Source organism: Apus apus, chromosome 8 (assembly GCF_020740795.1).
Source record: "Apus apus isolate bApuApu2 chromosome 8, bApuApu2.pri.cur, whole genome shotgun sequence".
NCBI classification, from domain to species: domain Eukaryota; kingdom Metazoa; phylum Chordata; class Aves; order Apodiformes; family Apodidae; genus Apus; species Apus apus.
Window position 1 is genome coordinate 25023110 of NC_067289.1, and position 17151 is coordinate 25040260.

General features: G+C 43.6%; 2 protein-coding genes and 2 long non-coding RNA genes across 6 annotated transcripts in view; 2 read left to right on the top strand and 2 right to left on the bottom strand.

Moving 5' to 3' along the window:
• The window catches only part of GFM1 (G elongation factor mitochondrial 1), a 116567-nt gene that overhangs the window by 40784 nt on the left and 58632 nt on the right, over positions 1 to 17151 (bottom strand). The window lies entirely within an intron of this gene.
• Positions 5236 to 8037, top strand: LOC127387899 (uncharacterized). Of its 2 annotated transcripts, none has more exons than XR_007890234.1 (4): positions 5236 to 5690; positions 6866 to 6949; positions 7687 to 7754; positions 7949 to 8017. It is a non-coding gene; the product is annotated as an uncharacterized LOC127387899 (long non-coding RNA). The 2 variants fall into 2 exon arrangements; XR_007890233.1 differs by having other exon boundaries at positions 5244 to 5690; positions 7687 to 7750; positions 7949 to 8037.
• Positions 7920 to 17151, bottom strand: part of RSRC1 (arginine and serine rich coiled-coil 1) — a 136263-nt gene continuing 127031 nt past the window's right edge. For both annotated transcript variants that reach the window (XM_051626764.1, XM_051626763.1), the window contains exons 8-10: positions 11132 to 11238; positions 10321 to 10467; positions 7920 to 9436 (exon numbers count right to left, since the gene is read on the bottom strand). In XM_051626764.1, coding sequence (XP_051482724.1) covers positions 9344 to 9436; positions 10321 to 10467; positions 11132 to 11238 — 347 coding nt within the window. In that variant the 3' untranslated portion in view covers positions 7920 to 9343. The remainder of the gene's footprint in view (positions 9437 to 10320; positions 10468 to 11131; positions 11239 to 17151) is intronic.
• LOC127387902 (uncharacterized) lies at positions 10463 to 11890 on the top strand. Its single transcript, XR_007890237.1, has 2 exons — positions 10463 to 10656; positions 11467 to 11890. It is a non-coding gene; the product is annotated as an uncharacterized LOC127387902 (long non-coding RNA).

A 17151-nucleotide genomic window follows, 5' to 3' on the forward strand; every position in this document is an offset into this window, starting at 1 on the left:
ACAGAGCAGCAAATAACACAAGCTGGGCATCATGGAAGTGAACTCTGCCTCTTTGGGGCTTTTTATAACGACATCTTGTGCCGGTTGTGATGTTATCAAGGAACTTTTTTGCTGCTCAGAGACAGAATTCAAGCTTTGCTTCAAACCTTGCTCAAAAGTCTGACAAACATCATCCGCTGCACTGTAGTGAGTCCTTTAGTCCACAGATATTAAAGTTCTTTAAAACCCCTCTGAAGCTCGAGTGCATGCACACTAGAAATGCAATATGCAGTAGCTTTCCCATAGTGATCAGGCCATATACAGTGCTCATTTATTAATTACTCCTCATTATCTTTGGATTAATAGCCAGATGCCCTGGATCCATTTGGTTTTTGCTATGATAGCAGCTCATTAAGATGCGTGACATGGGATGCCACAATGCTCTCTTATCACTTGCTACAAATCAGCAAGGTGAGTTTTCTTTAACAAAACTACCATGTCAGGCACAAAATCCTGCAAATTCTTATCCCCCTGCAGCTTCAGCTTCTCAAAATGTTTCTTTTGGTGTGGTTAACTTGTCTGCAGGCCTCTACCAAAACCTAATTAGGTATTTGTATATATATATCCCTTCCAACCCTAGCCATTCTGTGATTCTATTATTCTATGACTTTTTTTAGAGTATTTATTCCTAGCTTCTGAAGACAGACACAAACCAGGCTAGATGTTCAGTTAGTGCAGAGGAGCCTTTGTATGAATTCTTGTAGAAATAAACCCTCTTCTGTGCAACGATGCAACAGAACCAAGGAGCCTTCCAGCAGCTGCTCAGAGCACAGCAGATCAGCTACACTTTGCTGTGGAATCTGACACAGACTCCACAAGATGACATTTCTTTCCCAGTCAGAGCGGATCTGGAGCTGGACTTTTGTGCGGATAACGAAGCAATCCCAGGTCCAGCCATTGTCAGCTTCTTGGCTGCTCGTGGGAAGACGGGCCCCGTTAGAAGGAGCTCATTACGAGAGGCTCACTGGCACGCTGAAGTCAGTACTCTATTTGCACAGAGTGATATCTCTAATTGCTCAGGCCTTCTTATGGTTTGTGTCTGCTCGAGTTAGATTTCTTTTGTGTAGATAAAAAGACTTCTGTAAGAAATCAGCTCGGTGCTACAGCACTGTCAGTCTGGAGGGCATCTCCAACGAGATTAATGATGTCTGCCTTAATATAGGAAAACTTTGCATAAATGAGATTATGGTTTCTGCTGAAACCTGCCAACTCTTATTCATTTGCAGTAAATATTATCTTTAATTAAAAGTTTTAAGGTATCTTGTTCCTGAACTAATGAGATCTACAGTGATTTCCCTTAGGAATTAATTTACCTTCTTAATTCTTACTCATTTTGGTGATAGGACTATTTAAATCTGATTCAGACTTCAGAGCTTTGTGGAACATATTCATCTAGAACAAAAGGTCATTTTGCCATATTGATGTTTTGTTGGTATTTATAATCCTCTCCTCTCTCTCAATTCCAATGATCTATGTTTAGGTGCCTGCCCCAAACAGTTTCTACTCACACGTCTGTTCATCCTAACTCGCCATGCCGAGCAGCTCTTTTCCACACCTGTTTCCCTTTGGATTCTGTTTTTTGTTCCATCCAGAGGATAAATCAATTACAGCGAGCCTGAAAAAAAAAGACCCAGCAGAGCTATGTAAAATATACTAAAATATGTGGGAAACTTTTGGTGCAATTGCTGAGAAATACAGGGATATTTCTGCTTGGATATGAGGAGTCGTCAGCCACGGTTTCTCTCCAAGGATTATTTTTAACCAGATGCTTGGAGGTGAAAATGCAGGTTTGAGTAAGTAACATGCCAGGCAGCAATTGGTTTGTGAGGATGAGGGACAGAACCCAGCAAAGATTGTTCACCAAAGGACTAGATTGCTAGGAGTTTGGAAAACATGTAATTATAATTAAATCACAATTTCCCTGCTTTTAAAAATAAATACGCATCAAAATTTTCAACTGACATTAACCATCTTTTTGCACCCATGAAGAAGATGCCAGGAAATAATAAGAACTGTTCCTTAGTTCAGTATCAGGAGGCTTTTCTACTGCAATCTGAATTCTGAGACTTCTTCTCAGTCTCTGCATCGGTGCTCAAAAATCCTGGGTCTGACCCTGGTGAAACATCAGCTGGTTTGAAGTGGGGTCATTACCCTAATGAAGTAAATGGAGCAAGAGTGGAGCAAAACTATCCCCTGGTGTTGACCAGAGGATTTTCTGCTCTTGCCTCTGTGAAACACAGAAGACCTCTTCAGAAGTACTTTGTCAGCCTTAAGCAGAGAAGCTGAGCCAGGCTTTATGTGAGGTGCAAACCGGGGAGGTCAATTCCTGCTTTTTACAGGAAGAGATTTTTGTCTTGGTGCTGGTCCTCTGAAACCTTCCAGTTTCCCACCCAAGAATTTGTGATGGAAAACTTTCCCATGTTCACTCTGAGGCTCCCTTTGGGCTCTGTATGTAACTGGGAAATAACTTTAAAAGCTCTGGTTCTGTCTTTGAAGTTGATTTTTTAAAAAATTGGCTATATTCTGCCCAGACTGCAGCAGGAACTCAGGGCTGGGGGAAGTTCCTAACCCTGCACCTTCCTCACTGGTGGGTAAGAAACAGGTTCTGTGGCCTCAGCAGAGCATGTGCTGGGATGAGCTATATATAGAATTGTCACTGACTGCTACAAGTTGTTGATAACCTTCCATTTATAACTGACTTGCAGACCAACTTCCTCCCATCACACACAAATTAGAGGCTTATCAATAATGTATGAACTCATAAATAATGCTGGCGTGCTGTTGTCGGGGCAACAAATATCATTTAGGCTGCAAGAGAGATCCTCATGTTGTGTCAAGTATATTTGAAGCCTTCCATATCTGTCAGGCTTCAGCAAAGTGAAAGACTGAGATAATTTTGTGTTTCTCTGAGGCAGCTGAAAGAATATTCTGAGAGAGGCACAGAAATGTGACAGATCAGCTCCCCTTCAAAACTAATGTTTTAGTTCATTCCCTTATTTAATAGCTGTTTACAAAATACCAACACAAGCAATGTAGACTGGATTCCCTGGGAGCTCTCTTGGGTGTCCAGTGTCTTATTTACAAGTTCTCCAGGCTGGATATTTTGGAAGGAGCTTCTAGAAAGTTCCCAGGAGCTGTGTGTGACACAGCCTGCCCTCAGCCTGGCACATCCTTCTCATCCAGACCAGTTCTCCAGACTGGCAGGATGAGCTTCTGTTTCCTTTTAAAAGTATTTGGAAGGTACTTTTCAAATAATCTACACAAGCACTAAATCCATTGGAGAGTTTCTAGGTTTTCTTGCCTTCAATTACATCTTGTAGCAACGAATTCCTGAGCTTAATTCTCCATCAAGTGAAACTAAATTTCTTTTGATAAACCCTAATTTTGTGACCTTTCCTTCTATCTTCTCTTCTTGTTTTTTGTTTAGCAGAGTGAAAACTGAGGAATATAAAAATACACATTGTCATTCTTTAAAAAAAACAACAAACCAAAACAAAACCAACATAACCAAAAACCAGTCCTGGCCCCAGTGGGAGTGTTTATCATTGATTCCAGGATTTGATCCAAAAATAATTCTTGTTTAATGGGCTCTGTTGCCATCATGTACTGTAACCATGGATTTGTACAAACTTTGGCAGCACACATTAACGTTAGGGAGCAGAGGAAGGACTGGTCCTGAGTTACTTCAGTCATTTCCAGCTGTCTGGAAAATAAAAATACATGTTGAAGATGCTGAACCTGACCAGTCATGAGGGGACATCTTTATTTCTTAAATCCTGGAGACTTCTCTTGGCACTGGGAGGGAGAGGAAAAAATCATCCTTTAGTCTCATCAAGATCCTGATTTACCCAAACCAAGAGCCATTTGCCACTGACAACTGAAAAAGCAGTTTCCTGCTTCAAGTTTATACAGCTTATGGTATGAGTAGCTTCACAGGTAAGGCAAGAATGAAATTGTCACTTTTAATTGTCCCAGGGAGATTTCACTGATCACCCCAAGAAAAAAAACATCCCAGCTCTTGCTACACAATTAATTTCTAATGACATTTTTGCAGCCCCTGACCTCCAAAAGCATAGGCAAAGGTTTAGCTCTGGTTACCCAGCTCTTGAGAACCAGCCCAGTATATTAAAAATAGGTCTTTTTTTTCTCAACTATTTAGGAAAAAAGCTGGTACCAGAGCCCTTGGGGGCTGTGACCAGTGTTGCCATGAGGCAGAGCAATGTCAGGAGCAAGGTTGAAGGTAATTTGAGAGAACTCAGCCAGCAGCCAGTTCTGTGAGGCTCAGCAGTTACTATTTAAATTGAAAATGTATTGGCATAAAGGAGACATCCTTACTTCTTCCAGTTAAGTTCTTTTATAGGTAAGCTTAAAGATGCAGTGCAATTTCCAGAGGCTTAAGGACATTTTTAGTGTAAGTGGTCCTTGACAGGGGTGTTCTGAAGCTGGTTCCACCCCAGCTGTAAGAGAGCCCAGCAGAGAGGCTGTGGCAAAGGCTGTTCCTTCTAAATTGTTGGTAAATGTCAGATAAAAGCATCATTCTACTGCAAGCAACTAGAGGCAGACCTGTAATAACATTCACATTAATATTTTAAATATGGATTCAATTCACATAGTTGCCCAGCTCTGTAACTTGCATGAACACTGAAATAAGATTATAATAATCAACACCACAAATGCTCTGCAATTCACTGGAAGGGTATAAAAAATGTACTCTGACTTTTTTTACAAAAGTTAGCTGTATTCCACTGCCATGAATAATAGCTAATGAGATGTGTATGTGCCTTCCTTTCAGAACTGTGATGTGGAAATCCAGCAGAGGTGGAGACCCTCAGGGTGCAGAGGGAGGTGCCTGTCCCCAGACCATCCCAGATGCTCCCAGATCCCCTGACTGCAAACATTTGCAGCTTGCCTTTCCCAGCCATGTTTTCATTTGGGAAGAGGGAGATTGTAAGGCAACAGAAAGCTGTGAGACAAACTGCTCTGCCTTGTCACACCAGCTCCAGCTCTGCTTAGGGAGTGAAAGGACAAACTGGGCTTACATGGATCTCACCTCTACGGCCTTCCTAGGTGGCTCCGACGTTGGGAGCGACAGCTGCTCCGGGACAGCCAAGATGCCTGGTGGGAATGAGATTCTTACAGAGGCATCACAGCAGAGCCGGCACCTTTTAAACCACACCCTTCCCCAAATATTTGTGTGTCCACAAACGATGCCCAAGGGCCGAAAGGCTTCTCCCATCACTGCTGTCCCTGCAACCAGGCAGCCCTGGTCCGTGTTCTGAAGCAGCAAACTGAAACCCAAGGAGCAGCCTTCATTTTCACCTGGGTTTAAATCCTGACACAACCATTCCCAGCTCCCAAGGTGCACCCCGAGGTGCTGGGAGCCCAGCTCAGCACTGCCCATGGGCACTCAGCTCTCTCCTCCCCTCCCTGGGCTGAGCTTCAGCTCCTGCTCCCTTCTCCAAAGAGCAGAGGGATCGTGTCACATCTCACCCCGCAGCCGCAATTCCACAGTGACTCAGTGCCTAAGTCTTGCTCCCTGGTGTCACATAATCCAGCCCAGCCACTGCTCCTCTTTTTTCCCACATCTTAGGGAGGGGACAGTCAGGAAAAAAGAAATTAAACAATGCTGCAACAGGTTAAAATCACAGAGGGTGAGTATTTTAAATTCTGAAGTAATCATTGCTTATTATTAGTGCTGCATGCTGAAGAGTGGCCACAGCCCCGTGGCATGTGGATTAAGTCATGGGTTCATCTCTCCTGAAACAGGTTTCTAGAGTTCAAGGATCTCCACTAAAAATAACTTGCTGTTTGAAACTTGACAAATGGAAACCTGTAATCAGCGAGAAGGCTGGGTTTGGGTTACTGAGGGAAAAACAGCTCCAGGATCATCCAGCCCTCCTCATATCAGAGTGACTGAAGCAGGAGTGGCAAAATTTGATCCCCCGGCTGGTAGCATTTGCTTGGTTACCCCTATTTTAGCAGCAAAAATCTTCCTAAACTGTTGTAGCAATAATAATAATAATTTTGAAAACCCCTTAAACCCGACTCCTTTTCAAGCAATTAACCTATTACAAATAGTTGCGGAGATGCTGGACGACTCCAGAAAGCAGAAAGGGCCAGTCTTACCTAAAAATTATCAAATCAAAATCAGCCTGGCTTGATTTTAATTGAGGGTGGCTGTTCAGCAGGCTAAGTGAAATGAGTTTGCTAATGTAATTTCTAGGGGTAGAGGTCCTTGCTGGCTGCCAGCTCCAAGGGGCTCAAGTTACAGCATTATCGTCTCACCCCTACACACTGTTCCCCCCCAGCCAGATTTAAGGTAGTTTGGCCTTTGGGGGAACTTGGTGTTGGAGCTGGTTGTACCAGAAACACCCCTCACAAGTCCTGGGGGACAGAACCATGTCCCTGCACACTCTGTGGTTTTGGTGGGTAACTGGCAAACAGCCATTGATTTCCCTTTCTAAATCAGGAATACATGGTTCATCACCAGAAGCATGGAGCAAAGTGGGAATTACAACCCAAAAAAATAACCTCTCCATTGGCAAGAGTCCTAAATGCCAAATGAGAGAACACTGGAAGCCCTTAGAAGCAAAGAAACCAAGAAAGTAGGATGTATTTATATGTTTCTATGAAATACTTCTCCTGCAGGGGTGTTACTCTTTTTGGATTGAGGAGGAGCATGGGTCGGAGCCAGCAGTGCATTTCCCCAGGTTCATGGTGATTAATTTGCACCCCTTGATATGGGGTTTGTGGCCGTGTTATGACACAGTTAATTACATTTGTACCTGGCTGATGAGGTAACACACGCTATCTCTTCCTCAAGCAGAAAGGCCCCACAAGTGGGATGGTGGAACGCACCTGGATTTGGCAACAACCCGTTGATAATGCATCCAAATCCTGAAAAATAATTGTAAGTTTGTCAATGTTCTCCTTAGTCGTGCATAGCTGGACAGAGAGTGCACTTTATTTGTGACCGTGCTCCCTCCTTCCATATTTCATCTCTGATACTCAAATATCTGCCTACCTTTGGCAGGAAAATGAATAATTTATCACAGGATGCTCTTCAAGTAAAAGCAAAATAAGGCAAAGAGTTGACACAACTGGAATAAAAAATGCTGCAGCCTCAACATTGGCACTTCCCACCCCAGGGCCTGGCCTTACACAACCTTTCTTGTGCAAAGCTCTCCCCTCCTGGACACACACCCTCTGACACACTTCAGGCAGCTTTAGAAGTCTGTGTTTCATGACACTGTGGGTGAGCTTGCTGACTTGTAGCAGATGGGATCTAGGTAGAAACTCCATCCTGGCAATTCCTCCATCTCCCAACACCAGGAACTTCATAAACTTCACGTTTGCATGATGAATGTTCAAAGGCGGAACTGAGACAGGGGGACAACACGGGCTAAAGCAGAAACCCCCTCCTCAACCCACTGTCTGCACACAGGCATGAACAAGTTCTGTAATTCAAGCAAATACAGAGCTCTGAGTCATCATTTATTGGTGATTCTGGTCACTCACCTGCAACTGGAGATACAAAAATCAACTTGATCGTGATTTGCTCCGTGTTTCAAATTATGTTTGGCCTATTTCAGCACCTATTTCTATTCAGTTCAGATTATCTAACTGCTATTTCCATTTTCTTTCCAGATCTTGCTTGCATTTCTCCTCCATGGGCTTCCTGGAAAATTTAATTATTGTCTGATAAGCAACAGTAGGTACAGCCCATTATTACCCCTAAGACTTAGTTACTTATAACAGACCAGTTAGTGTATTTTTAAATATCCTGCAGGGTTACAAACTACATAAAAGGATTAATTTTGCATCCACTAAAATACTAAAATAAGCCAACAAAATGTGTGAAAAAGAGGAACTTACACCTGTACCTTACACAATGTTTTTTATTTACTAGGAAAGAAACACAGAAGGAGATGAGAAGACAGAACAACAACAAATATTTACCATTTTAAAAAATGCATCAAGAGGGGTTTTTTCCCACTTTTTGTTGCTGCCAAGGAAGCCCTGAAACACAGATTGCCATTGCAATGCAGGACCAAGGAAAACTAACTCCACTCGTAAAGAGAAAGTAAAAATGTGTGAGAAGGCAAATTTCATTTTTCCTTTTACAGCAGAGATCTAAAAAAAAGAAGACAACCAAAGCACATTGCCAGCATCATTTTTTTTTTCACTAAGAACAAGGAAAAATAACACTAAACCAATTTGTTCTCTCAGGTGGAAAAGCTGAAGCAGGTAATTTCCAACGAGGTATGTCCAGAGGTGGGGGCTTAGCTGAGTCTTCTACTTCTTGAATAGTTTTCTCACAGCTTTGCTAGATACCTCAGACAAAACACTTTTGTATTTTATTTGGTTGATCTCTCTGGCATTTAGTGGGATGATGGGCAGATTTATTTTTTTGTATACCTGGGCTAAATTTCATACACCTGGACAAAGGGAGGCTTCATAGACTGGAAGTCTTATTTCCCATGAAGGGTTCACAGAAAAGCTGCCTCCTCCAGGATAGCAAACATTTTGATGTGCTTAAAATGGCTCAGAAACTAGTATTTATTGAAACCTGCTGAAAACTTTAGAAACGTGTTTGAAAGGAGAAGATAACTTCTTCCTGACACTTACTCCTGGATGCTAACACCAGATGTTGAAGGCAACGTCCAACATCTCTTTCCACTCAGGCCCAGCAGAAGGGAGGAACCAGGCTAAGGCTGGAGCAGGCAGGTGAATGCATCAGGTGAGAAGAGCCCCTCAGCAAGGAGACTCTCCCCATATGTCTGGGGTTCAAAAGCTGCTCCTGTAACACAGAGCAGAAGGAAGGAGAGATAGATAATAGTGATATCTTTGCCCTGAATCCTCCTGCAGCTGCAGATGTCCTGGCCCAGGGTGGTATCATTTGGACTCCTATGGTCTGAGCACTAGTAAAGATAAGCTTTTTTTGACAGTCTTACTTTTTCATTTACCTTTAAGCTGCTACATGGTTTTATTTATTTATTTATTTTTATTGGGAGGTATAAAATTATGTCTCCTGCTGTCAGATTCTTTGCACCCCAGAGGAATTCAGCACAAAAAAGAAAATTACCCTGCTCTGCCAGCCTTCCCGTCTGCAGCAGAACACCACAATGAGCTGGGGAGCGAAACGGAGGACAGAACATTCTTGTTTATTTGGATGAAATATTTATTCCCTGTACAACTCAGACCGAGTATTAAAATCCCCTCAAAAGAGAAAACCAGAACAATTTCATGGTAGGATTCCTTAGCATTCATGGAGAGCTGGTGTGTGATGGTTCCTGCCGTCCGCTCAGGCCACCGGGCTGCCCATCAGCCTCTCCTGCCGAAGGGCCATCAGCCTCTGAAACCACTTCTCTTCTGCCTCTGCCTTCTCAATAAACAGCTGAGAGACACAGGGGAGGGGAAGAAAAACAGGCACAACTCAGGAACTTTCTCCTTAGTACTCATTAACTTCAGCTTTAGTTGGTATGATCTGTTGAAACATGTACGGACCCTTCCAGAGCCCAAAGAAAAAGCCCAGCTGAGCAGGGGTGTTAAAATACAGTGGTGGTATAAATTTATGAGTAGAGACATTAATAACTGGAAGCATTAATAATTGGAAACATTAATAATTGGAAACATTAATAACTGGGGACATTCCAGGTTCAGTCTCCTCCCAGAACAGCACCTTGGTCATTTTGTACAGGTCTTGATCTTTGTTGGCCATGGTCATTAATACAGAACTTGCATTTGTTTATTTATTGCAAGTCATTTTTAACTTGCTAATTCTTAAAAAACCCTCTGCTGGAAGTGCTCCCTTTCCAATTACGAGTGCCCATGAAGGAATCTGCATAAGCCTAGCTACAGTTATTTAAACTTATCCTCAGTTTACTCAAAGTATCCTCATGTACTCAAAGCTTTACAATTTGCTGAGCTCTGGGTCTTCCACCAAGTTTACCACCCCAGAAACCAAAAGCAAATTTTTCCCAAATTTTTCTTGAAGAGGAATTTTTATATGAACAGGATCTTAAATTCCCCTGCATTAAATTAGTTACTTTGTTACAAATGTGCTTCTAACTCTAAAACTCCATCACCAGTGAACAATTTCTTTCGTAATTATTCCGTTGGATGATCCAGGAGTGGGATCTTTTCTGAGCCAATGAGTGGCCAATTAATTAGTGGTCTTCACCACAGAGTATCTGATGAGCAGCACAGCAAAATGGTGATGTGAGCCTGCTCTCATTCAGTGGCCTCTCTTGTTCTGAAGATAAATATCAACACACTTACATTGGGATGTGCTAAAGAATTATCATCTTGGTATTTGATGGCAGTGGGGATGTTGGCAGCTGGGGCTTCTTTTTCGGGAGCAGATGCATCAGCAGCTCCTGCTCCAGTGGTTACAGGCTCATACTGTGGTTCAGCAGGCTCTGTGGACTGAAGAGAAAGAAACACAGCCCAGTATTTTTTATCTCAAACTCCCCAGAGAGCTCTGGGTTTCTGTATCACTTTCTGAAGAAGCCCCATCAACTTCTCAGAGACTTCTGAAAAGGCTTCAGAAGACAAAACTACTTCCAAAGACAAAAGCATCTGGCTTCCCTAGAAGACCCGGCAGCCAAAATGCAGGTAAAATTCTGGAACCTGGATGTATCACCTTAGGCTTTTGGAAAGCTGTCTGAAAACAATGCTGGGTTGCTTCAGGGAGTAAATACAGGCTTACAGTCTGGCTTCAGTGAAGCAGAATTAAATATACTGATCTCTACCTTTAATTGCAATGTAAATGTCTCATTACTTTCAGATTTTGATTCTCTGGCTCTGCCTGAAAATCTGCTTGTTTTTTTATGACTTTAAAATAATTGCTAAAAATCAGGGCTGCTCAGCCTGGGTAGAATATACTGTCAAAATGGGTAACTTCATTGGCATTTTTACACATTTCAATGTGTTCTGCCTTGAACTCCCCTCCATGAACACAGGAGAGTCAGTGGTGGGATTTAGGATTGTGAACATTGATGCTCTTTCATCAAGGGAAACTGTATTAATAGCCCAGCTTCCACCGGACTTTGAAAGGATTGTGCATGGAGAAAGGATATTGAAAACTTACCTTTTTGACTTCTTTACTTGATCTGAATGTCTGTGGAACAAAGGAGTCACTTTCAATAGCTTCAATTTCCTTTACTCGTTTCACTTGCTCTACCAGGGTGGGTTGGTCTACAAAGAGAAGGTGCAATGTCAGGGGACATTAGTGTGAGCTGACAAGAATGCAGTCTCTGAGTGATGCCCTGAATACATTTTACAGCAGTAGCTACCAGGAAAATATGGTAATGCTGCCTGAAAACTGCTGCAAAGGGAGACGCTCCTTTAGTAAAAATAACAACAGTGAGTTGGCCACTATTGTTCGACATATGATGTCATCCAAGATGCTAACTTAAGAGTTAGAGATGTCTTGACAGGAACTGCTGGATTTATGGCATGAGGATTTCCTGGAGAAGTCAAGGACAGTGCAGACAGCTTGATGGAGAACCACCTGGATGTGGCAGTGAATCTACTGCTGGTACAGAGAGGGATTTGGCTTCAGCTGCGGAGGAACCAAGAGACGTGCCACCATCTGTCTTCTCCTCATGACAAGCCATGATGCCACCACTTCGGTGGTCATGTCTGGCCATGGTCAGGTCATTGTGCCTGGGGAGCTCAGGAGTCCCAGAATCAACGTCTCCAGTGACAAAGTACAAAGGAGCTTGCCAAAAAGATGAGGAACGAGCAGCTCAGGATAACCATGAAGTTGGATTGAAAATGTCACGAATACACAAGAGTTCTTCAAACACTATAAACCTCACACATTTAAATAAAAGAGCAATTGCAATTCTATATTTCTGCTATATACATATGTATGTTTAAAAGGTTAAACTCTTGTTCTGAAGAAACCAAAGTATGTTTAAGCTCAGGAGAAGCGCTTGCAGACCAAAAGAGCCTGCAGAATTATCCAGAAACTCAGAAACACCAAATTCTCTCTCTGTATCCAACACTCTAAATCCAAATTCAGGCAGATATACCCACACACTGCAAAATGCTTTCTCTTCTGCACAAGAAAGAACAAACATAACTTAAACCCTTTTGCAATGACTATCCACTGAAAACTCATTCCAGTCTGTTACTGAGAAGAAAGAGGTGCTTCAGATAAGCAAATAAACAAACAGCAGCTCAGAAACGTGTCTGGAATGGAGATGCCCGCACTAAATTAACAACCTCAGTTTTTATCAACAGGTTGCACTGCAGAACTGTGTTATTTTCAGGCCTGGGGAGCATGGCTGATCCCTGAGGATACACCTGACACAAAAGTATTTCCTTTACTGTCTGTTCCATTTTCTGCTTCTTCAGGTTCACAGCCCAGCTCACCTTCCTCACCTGCTTCTGGGTGCAGCTGCCACAGCTTTGGCAAGGCTGAGGGCAAGAGCTGCACTCCAGCAATGTGCATGAGCTCATCTTAATTAATGTGTATACATATCTGAGGGCTGGGCATCAAGAAGGCAGGGACAAGCTCTTGTCACTTGTGCCCTGGGACAGGATGAGGGGCGATGGATTCAAACTCACAGGAAGTCCCACCTCAACATGAGGAAGAACTTCTTTCCTGTGAGGGTGACAGAGCCCCGGGACAGGCTGCCCAGAGAGGTTGTGGAGTCTCCTTCTCTGGAGACTTTCAGACCTGTCTGGAGGCCTTTCTGAGTGATCTGCCCTGGATTTGGTCCTGCTCTGGCAGGAGAGCTGGACTCCAGAGGTCCCTTCCAATCCCTACCATTCTGTGATTCTTCGATCTTTAAACCTGATCGTTTTGAATTGAGAAGGAAAAAAGTCACTGGCTTACAATGAAACTTGTGTTTAAAAGTTCTGCTGCCCTGCTGATAAAGACTTCTTCTTAAAAGAAGATTCCTAAGGATCCCTTGGGAAACATAAACCCCAATATACTAATGCCCTAGCAGGGAGAGGGAATCACCATTCATCCAGCTCTTGGGTGCTTCTGGTCTGTGGGTAAATAAAGGCATGATAAGTGTAGTCACAGTGTTAAAACGAGGTCTCAGAGAACAGCAGGTGAACCTAGATTTAAAATCAGTTGCTCAACTCTTATTTCACCAAACCTATGGTCAGTTCCCAGCCTGTTACAGTATCTTACATGAATCTCACTCGAACCTATGGGAATGACAAATTATTAAGGGGGCAAAAATCACTAAATGTTTAGAATTACATCAGTGACATTAACTTGGGGAAAATGGACTGGAGGAAGCACAAGCCATTAGCGTATGAGTTTTTCTGACAAAGACATTATTGGGAGATAAAACGACTTCCATATGTTGTTTGTCAGCTGTCAGTAGGAGGGATATGTATTCCATAGGAAAATCAAAAATAATGGAGTCAGAAAGCTAAGAGGCTACAGGCAGGAAAAAAAAAAAAAAAGAGAAGAAAAAGAAAATCAATACTAACTCATTGCACAGCAAGTCTTTTTACCGTGTTACAGTGAAAAAAAATGAGCTAAATCTTGTATTGGGGCTTGTTGAGGCTGGTTTTTATAAAGAGGGGAGTCTGATGGCAGTGACAATTACCAGGCTGTCACCACGGCCCTGCTGGCACCCGGCCATGGCCCTGCCAACAGCAGCATGGCCAGGGACCCCGGGGGCAGAGATGTACAGATACCTATTTATTTATATCTCACACATCTGGTATTGCTGCTGTTTTCCTGCTGAATTTGTCCACCTGAGCAATAATTCAAAATGCCCCTTTAGAAAGGAAATGTCCAGCTCTAGATCAATCCTTTAGATCCCATCCAAAAATTCCACACACAATAATGAGCAACACCAGAGAGCTGGATAAAAGAAAAAGTGACCTGCCCAGAAGCTCCACATAAAATATGCCCATTTCTTTGCTTATTTTGACAAAACCGCTGATAAAGGCTGCTAAGAAATTAGCAAGCACAGAAACAGAAGTTGTTATTATTATGACCAATAATAGCTTGTGAACGACCCATTAAAGAATAAGAAAACATTATATCTATTTCTTGTATAGTCTGTAGGTGTAAATCTGTAGTGTTTGCTGGATTCATGGCTAACCTGTAATCCTGACCTTGACAATGCAGCCATGCCTTTACCTACAGAGTTTACTTTCAAGCAGATCTAAGTTAAGAATCAAAACCATGACAAACCAAACCTCAAATATTCCTCAGAATGTACATTTCTTATTTTACTGATTATTTTTGAAGGGACACAACTGGTTAATTTCACAGACCCATTTAAAACATAACACGTTTTAAGTGACATTGAAACACTTGCAGAAAAAAAGCTGGTTTTCTTCCCCTGCTCTTTTATTTACAAGTTGAGGGGGAAAAGAAGGAAACAAACAGATCCTAGACTAAATAAACCAGCTAAAGAGGAAAATATTTTCCTCTCCATCCCATTTTATTTAGGGTTAGCTGAGGTGATACTGTATCGTTTTATACAAGCGCATGTATCTGTACAAGCGCAGCAACCATGTGGGTCCCAGCAGGACCGGGGTTTTCCACACGCACGTGGCTTTTTTCATTGCTGCAACTCACTTCGTCTGTGCAAACTGACACAGGCAAAGGAAAAGGGAAGTTTTCAGGCAGACAATTTGCGGCAGAACAGACAAAAAAAAAAACCAAACCACCTGGTTTGGAGACGTGTTCCCTTCCCCCGAGCGTGGAGTGAAATAGGAAGATTGAACAGAAGGAGCGCACTGGGGGAGAGGGACAATCCAGCGGGACGGGTGGGATTCTCTCCTCAGCTCCGGGGACAAGGGGACAATTAGCCCTGGCTAATGAGGTACCTGCAGAGCGGGGGCTCCAGCCCCGCCGTCCCGGCCGGCAGGAGCTGCTCGCTGCCCCCAGCCCCCCCCAAGGGCCAGACTTCCCGCTGGAATCGTTTCCCAGAAAACCCGAGCCACTCAGCCAAGAAACGCGCCCATCCCGCCGGTTCCGCGCCGGGGCTGGGATGAAGGGCCCCTCGTCCCGCCTGCCCCGGGCGGGAACGCGGCGGGAACGCGGGGTTCAGCCCCGGCTCCCTCTTCCCTCCAAGTCCCGGCAGCAGCTCCCGCTGCCCCCCCTGCAGCTGCGTTTCAACACTTGGCCACACTCTTTCCTCGCTGCTGAGATTTCCAAAGGGAAGAACTTTTCCAGCCCGAGCCGCGGCAACAAGGCAACAACAGGCTCCAAAAAACCAGCAGAGGAAGTTGGGTTTTTTGCGGCAATTGTAACTCTTCAGACTTCGCTGGAGGCACTCCGGTGCTACCATGAGAATCTGTGAAAGCAGCACGTGGCCAGTGCTCCAGGAACCCCTCTGGGAAGCCCCCACACCCGGGGGTCTTCATATGCTATAACCTCCCTCCCACAGCGCCCTAACGTGAGCCTGGACGCCAACACCTTTCTCTTTTTTTAAAAAAAATCACTAACTCCAATATTGGGTATAAAATCAAGCAGAAGACACGGCAGCCAACTTTAGCAATTAAATCCTGAATTTCGGAACATTTCATTTGAGCCACGCAGGAACACCTGGCTTTCTGCTCCAGCCACACCTGCAACCTGCCAGCAGGTTCACACGCCTGCTGCTTCCTGCGTTCACCCCCCTGCCGGGGCATTTTTAGGGTGTTTTTTGAAAATATTCGGGGAAAAAGTCAAACTCAGCTGATAAAAATGTTAGGAAACAGCCCTAGTGCACTTCAAGTTGCTGGATATTTGCCTGCCAGTAATAGAGGGAGCAAGAAGAACGGGCGGACGGAGCCGAGGGCGCAGGCTGGGGGGGCTGGTGCTGGGGGGCTGGTGCTGAGGGGCTGTCTGCCCCCCCCCCCAGCCCAGGACACACCACGTTTGTCACTGTGGCTCATCTCAGAGATACGCTGCTCTTTTTTCTCAGCACACAAAAGCAAGATATGTAATTCAATGCTCAATTTACCCTTGTCTCGCAGGAGATTTTTTTCCCCGCTAATTGATAGAAATTAAGCCATTAATCAAGCCACCAGCCATCATTCAAACCAGGGAAGATGAATACAAACTTTCATCATAACCACCTTCCCCATTTTAGTGTTCATTAGCATTAATTTTTAATGCAATTATGCTATTCTTTTACGCTGAGCTCATAAATTACTGCTCTTTTGTTGCTCGCTGGCCTTGTAAAATCCAAGGTAATGCTTTGTGCTCTGATCTTAAAGGCAATTACTGGCTTCTTCTATCTTTTATATATCTCTATCCCAAATAACCTCTATATTGTATGTACAAACTAAGGAGTGTATCTATTACATAGACGTGTAATATATAACAATTTGTCTGTGTTAAACCTACACACATCTCTATTACACACATGCAGATAAAGGAAGGTATTGCTGCACCCAGCTGCACCCCACTGGGGTCCCCACAGGGACCCAGCTGTGCAGAGACAGCAGAAACAAACTCCTTCTACAGCAAGACACTGTTATATACACGTAAAGGGGGGGAAAATGCTGTATTACAGGCTAGGGTGGAAATAGGTCCTTTTGCGTGGACTCTCCATGATTACCCTTCCTTCCCAAAGTGATGTGGAGAGTGAAGATGGGTGATTGCACACGTGGGTTTTTTTTGTCCTCTGCAAGCTCTGGCATGTGGGCTCAGCCTCAGAGCCTTGCCAAGAGATGGCATTTAATAGGTGCATTTTAACAGCTCCCCCATATCACACGGTGCCACTGTGATGCTCAGTGTCAATATCACTAACTTCCATGCTTTTATTCCAGTCCATATATTGATTCTCAGCAACACATCAGGGGAAATGCACAAGAGCTACAACCACCTCTGGTTGCCCTCAAACACCAAACACGATTTAAGGGGCTACAGGAAAAATGAAATGTACATCAGCAAATCGTTGTTTGTTTGCTCTTCATTATTTCTCTCCTTCTCTTCTGGGCCAGGCCTTCAGCGGGTACATGAAAAAATGCCATTCACACCAGCTAAACATCTGTCTAGCACCAATAAAATATGATACATGTATTTAAAATCCCATTTCCTCTAGGCCTTAGCCAGCATAAACAAGAGAATTCTCGGTTAAGTCTCCTCCTTATCCCATACATTCCCTCTGCTCTCACAGATAAATACCC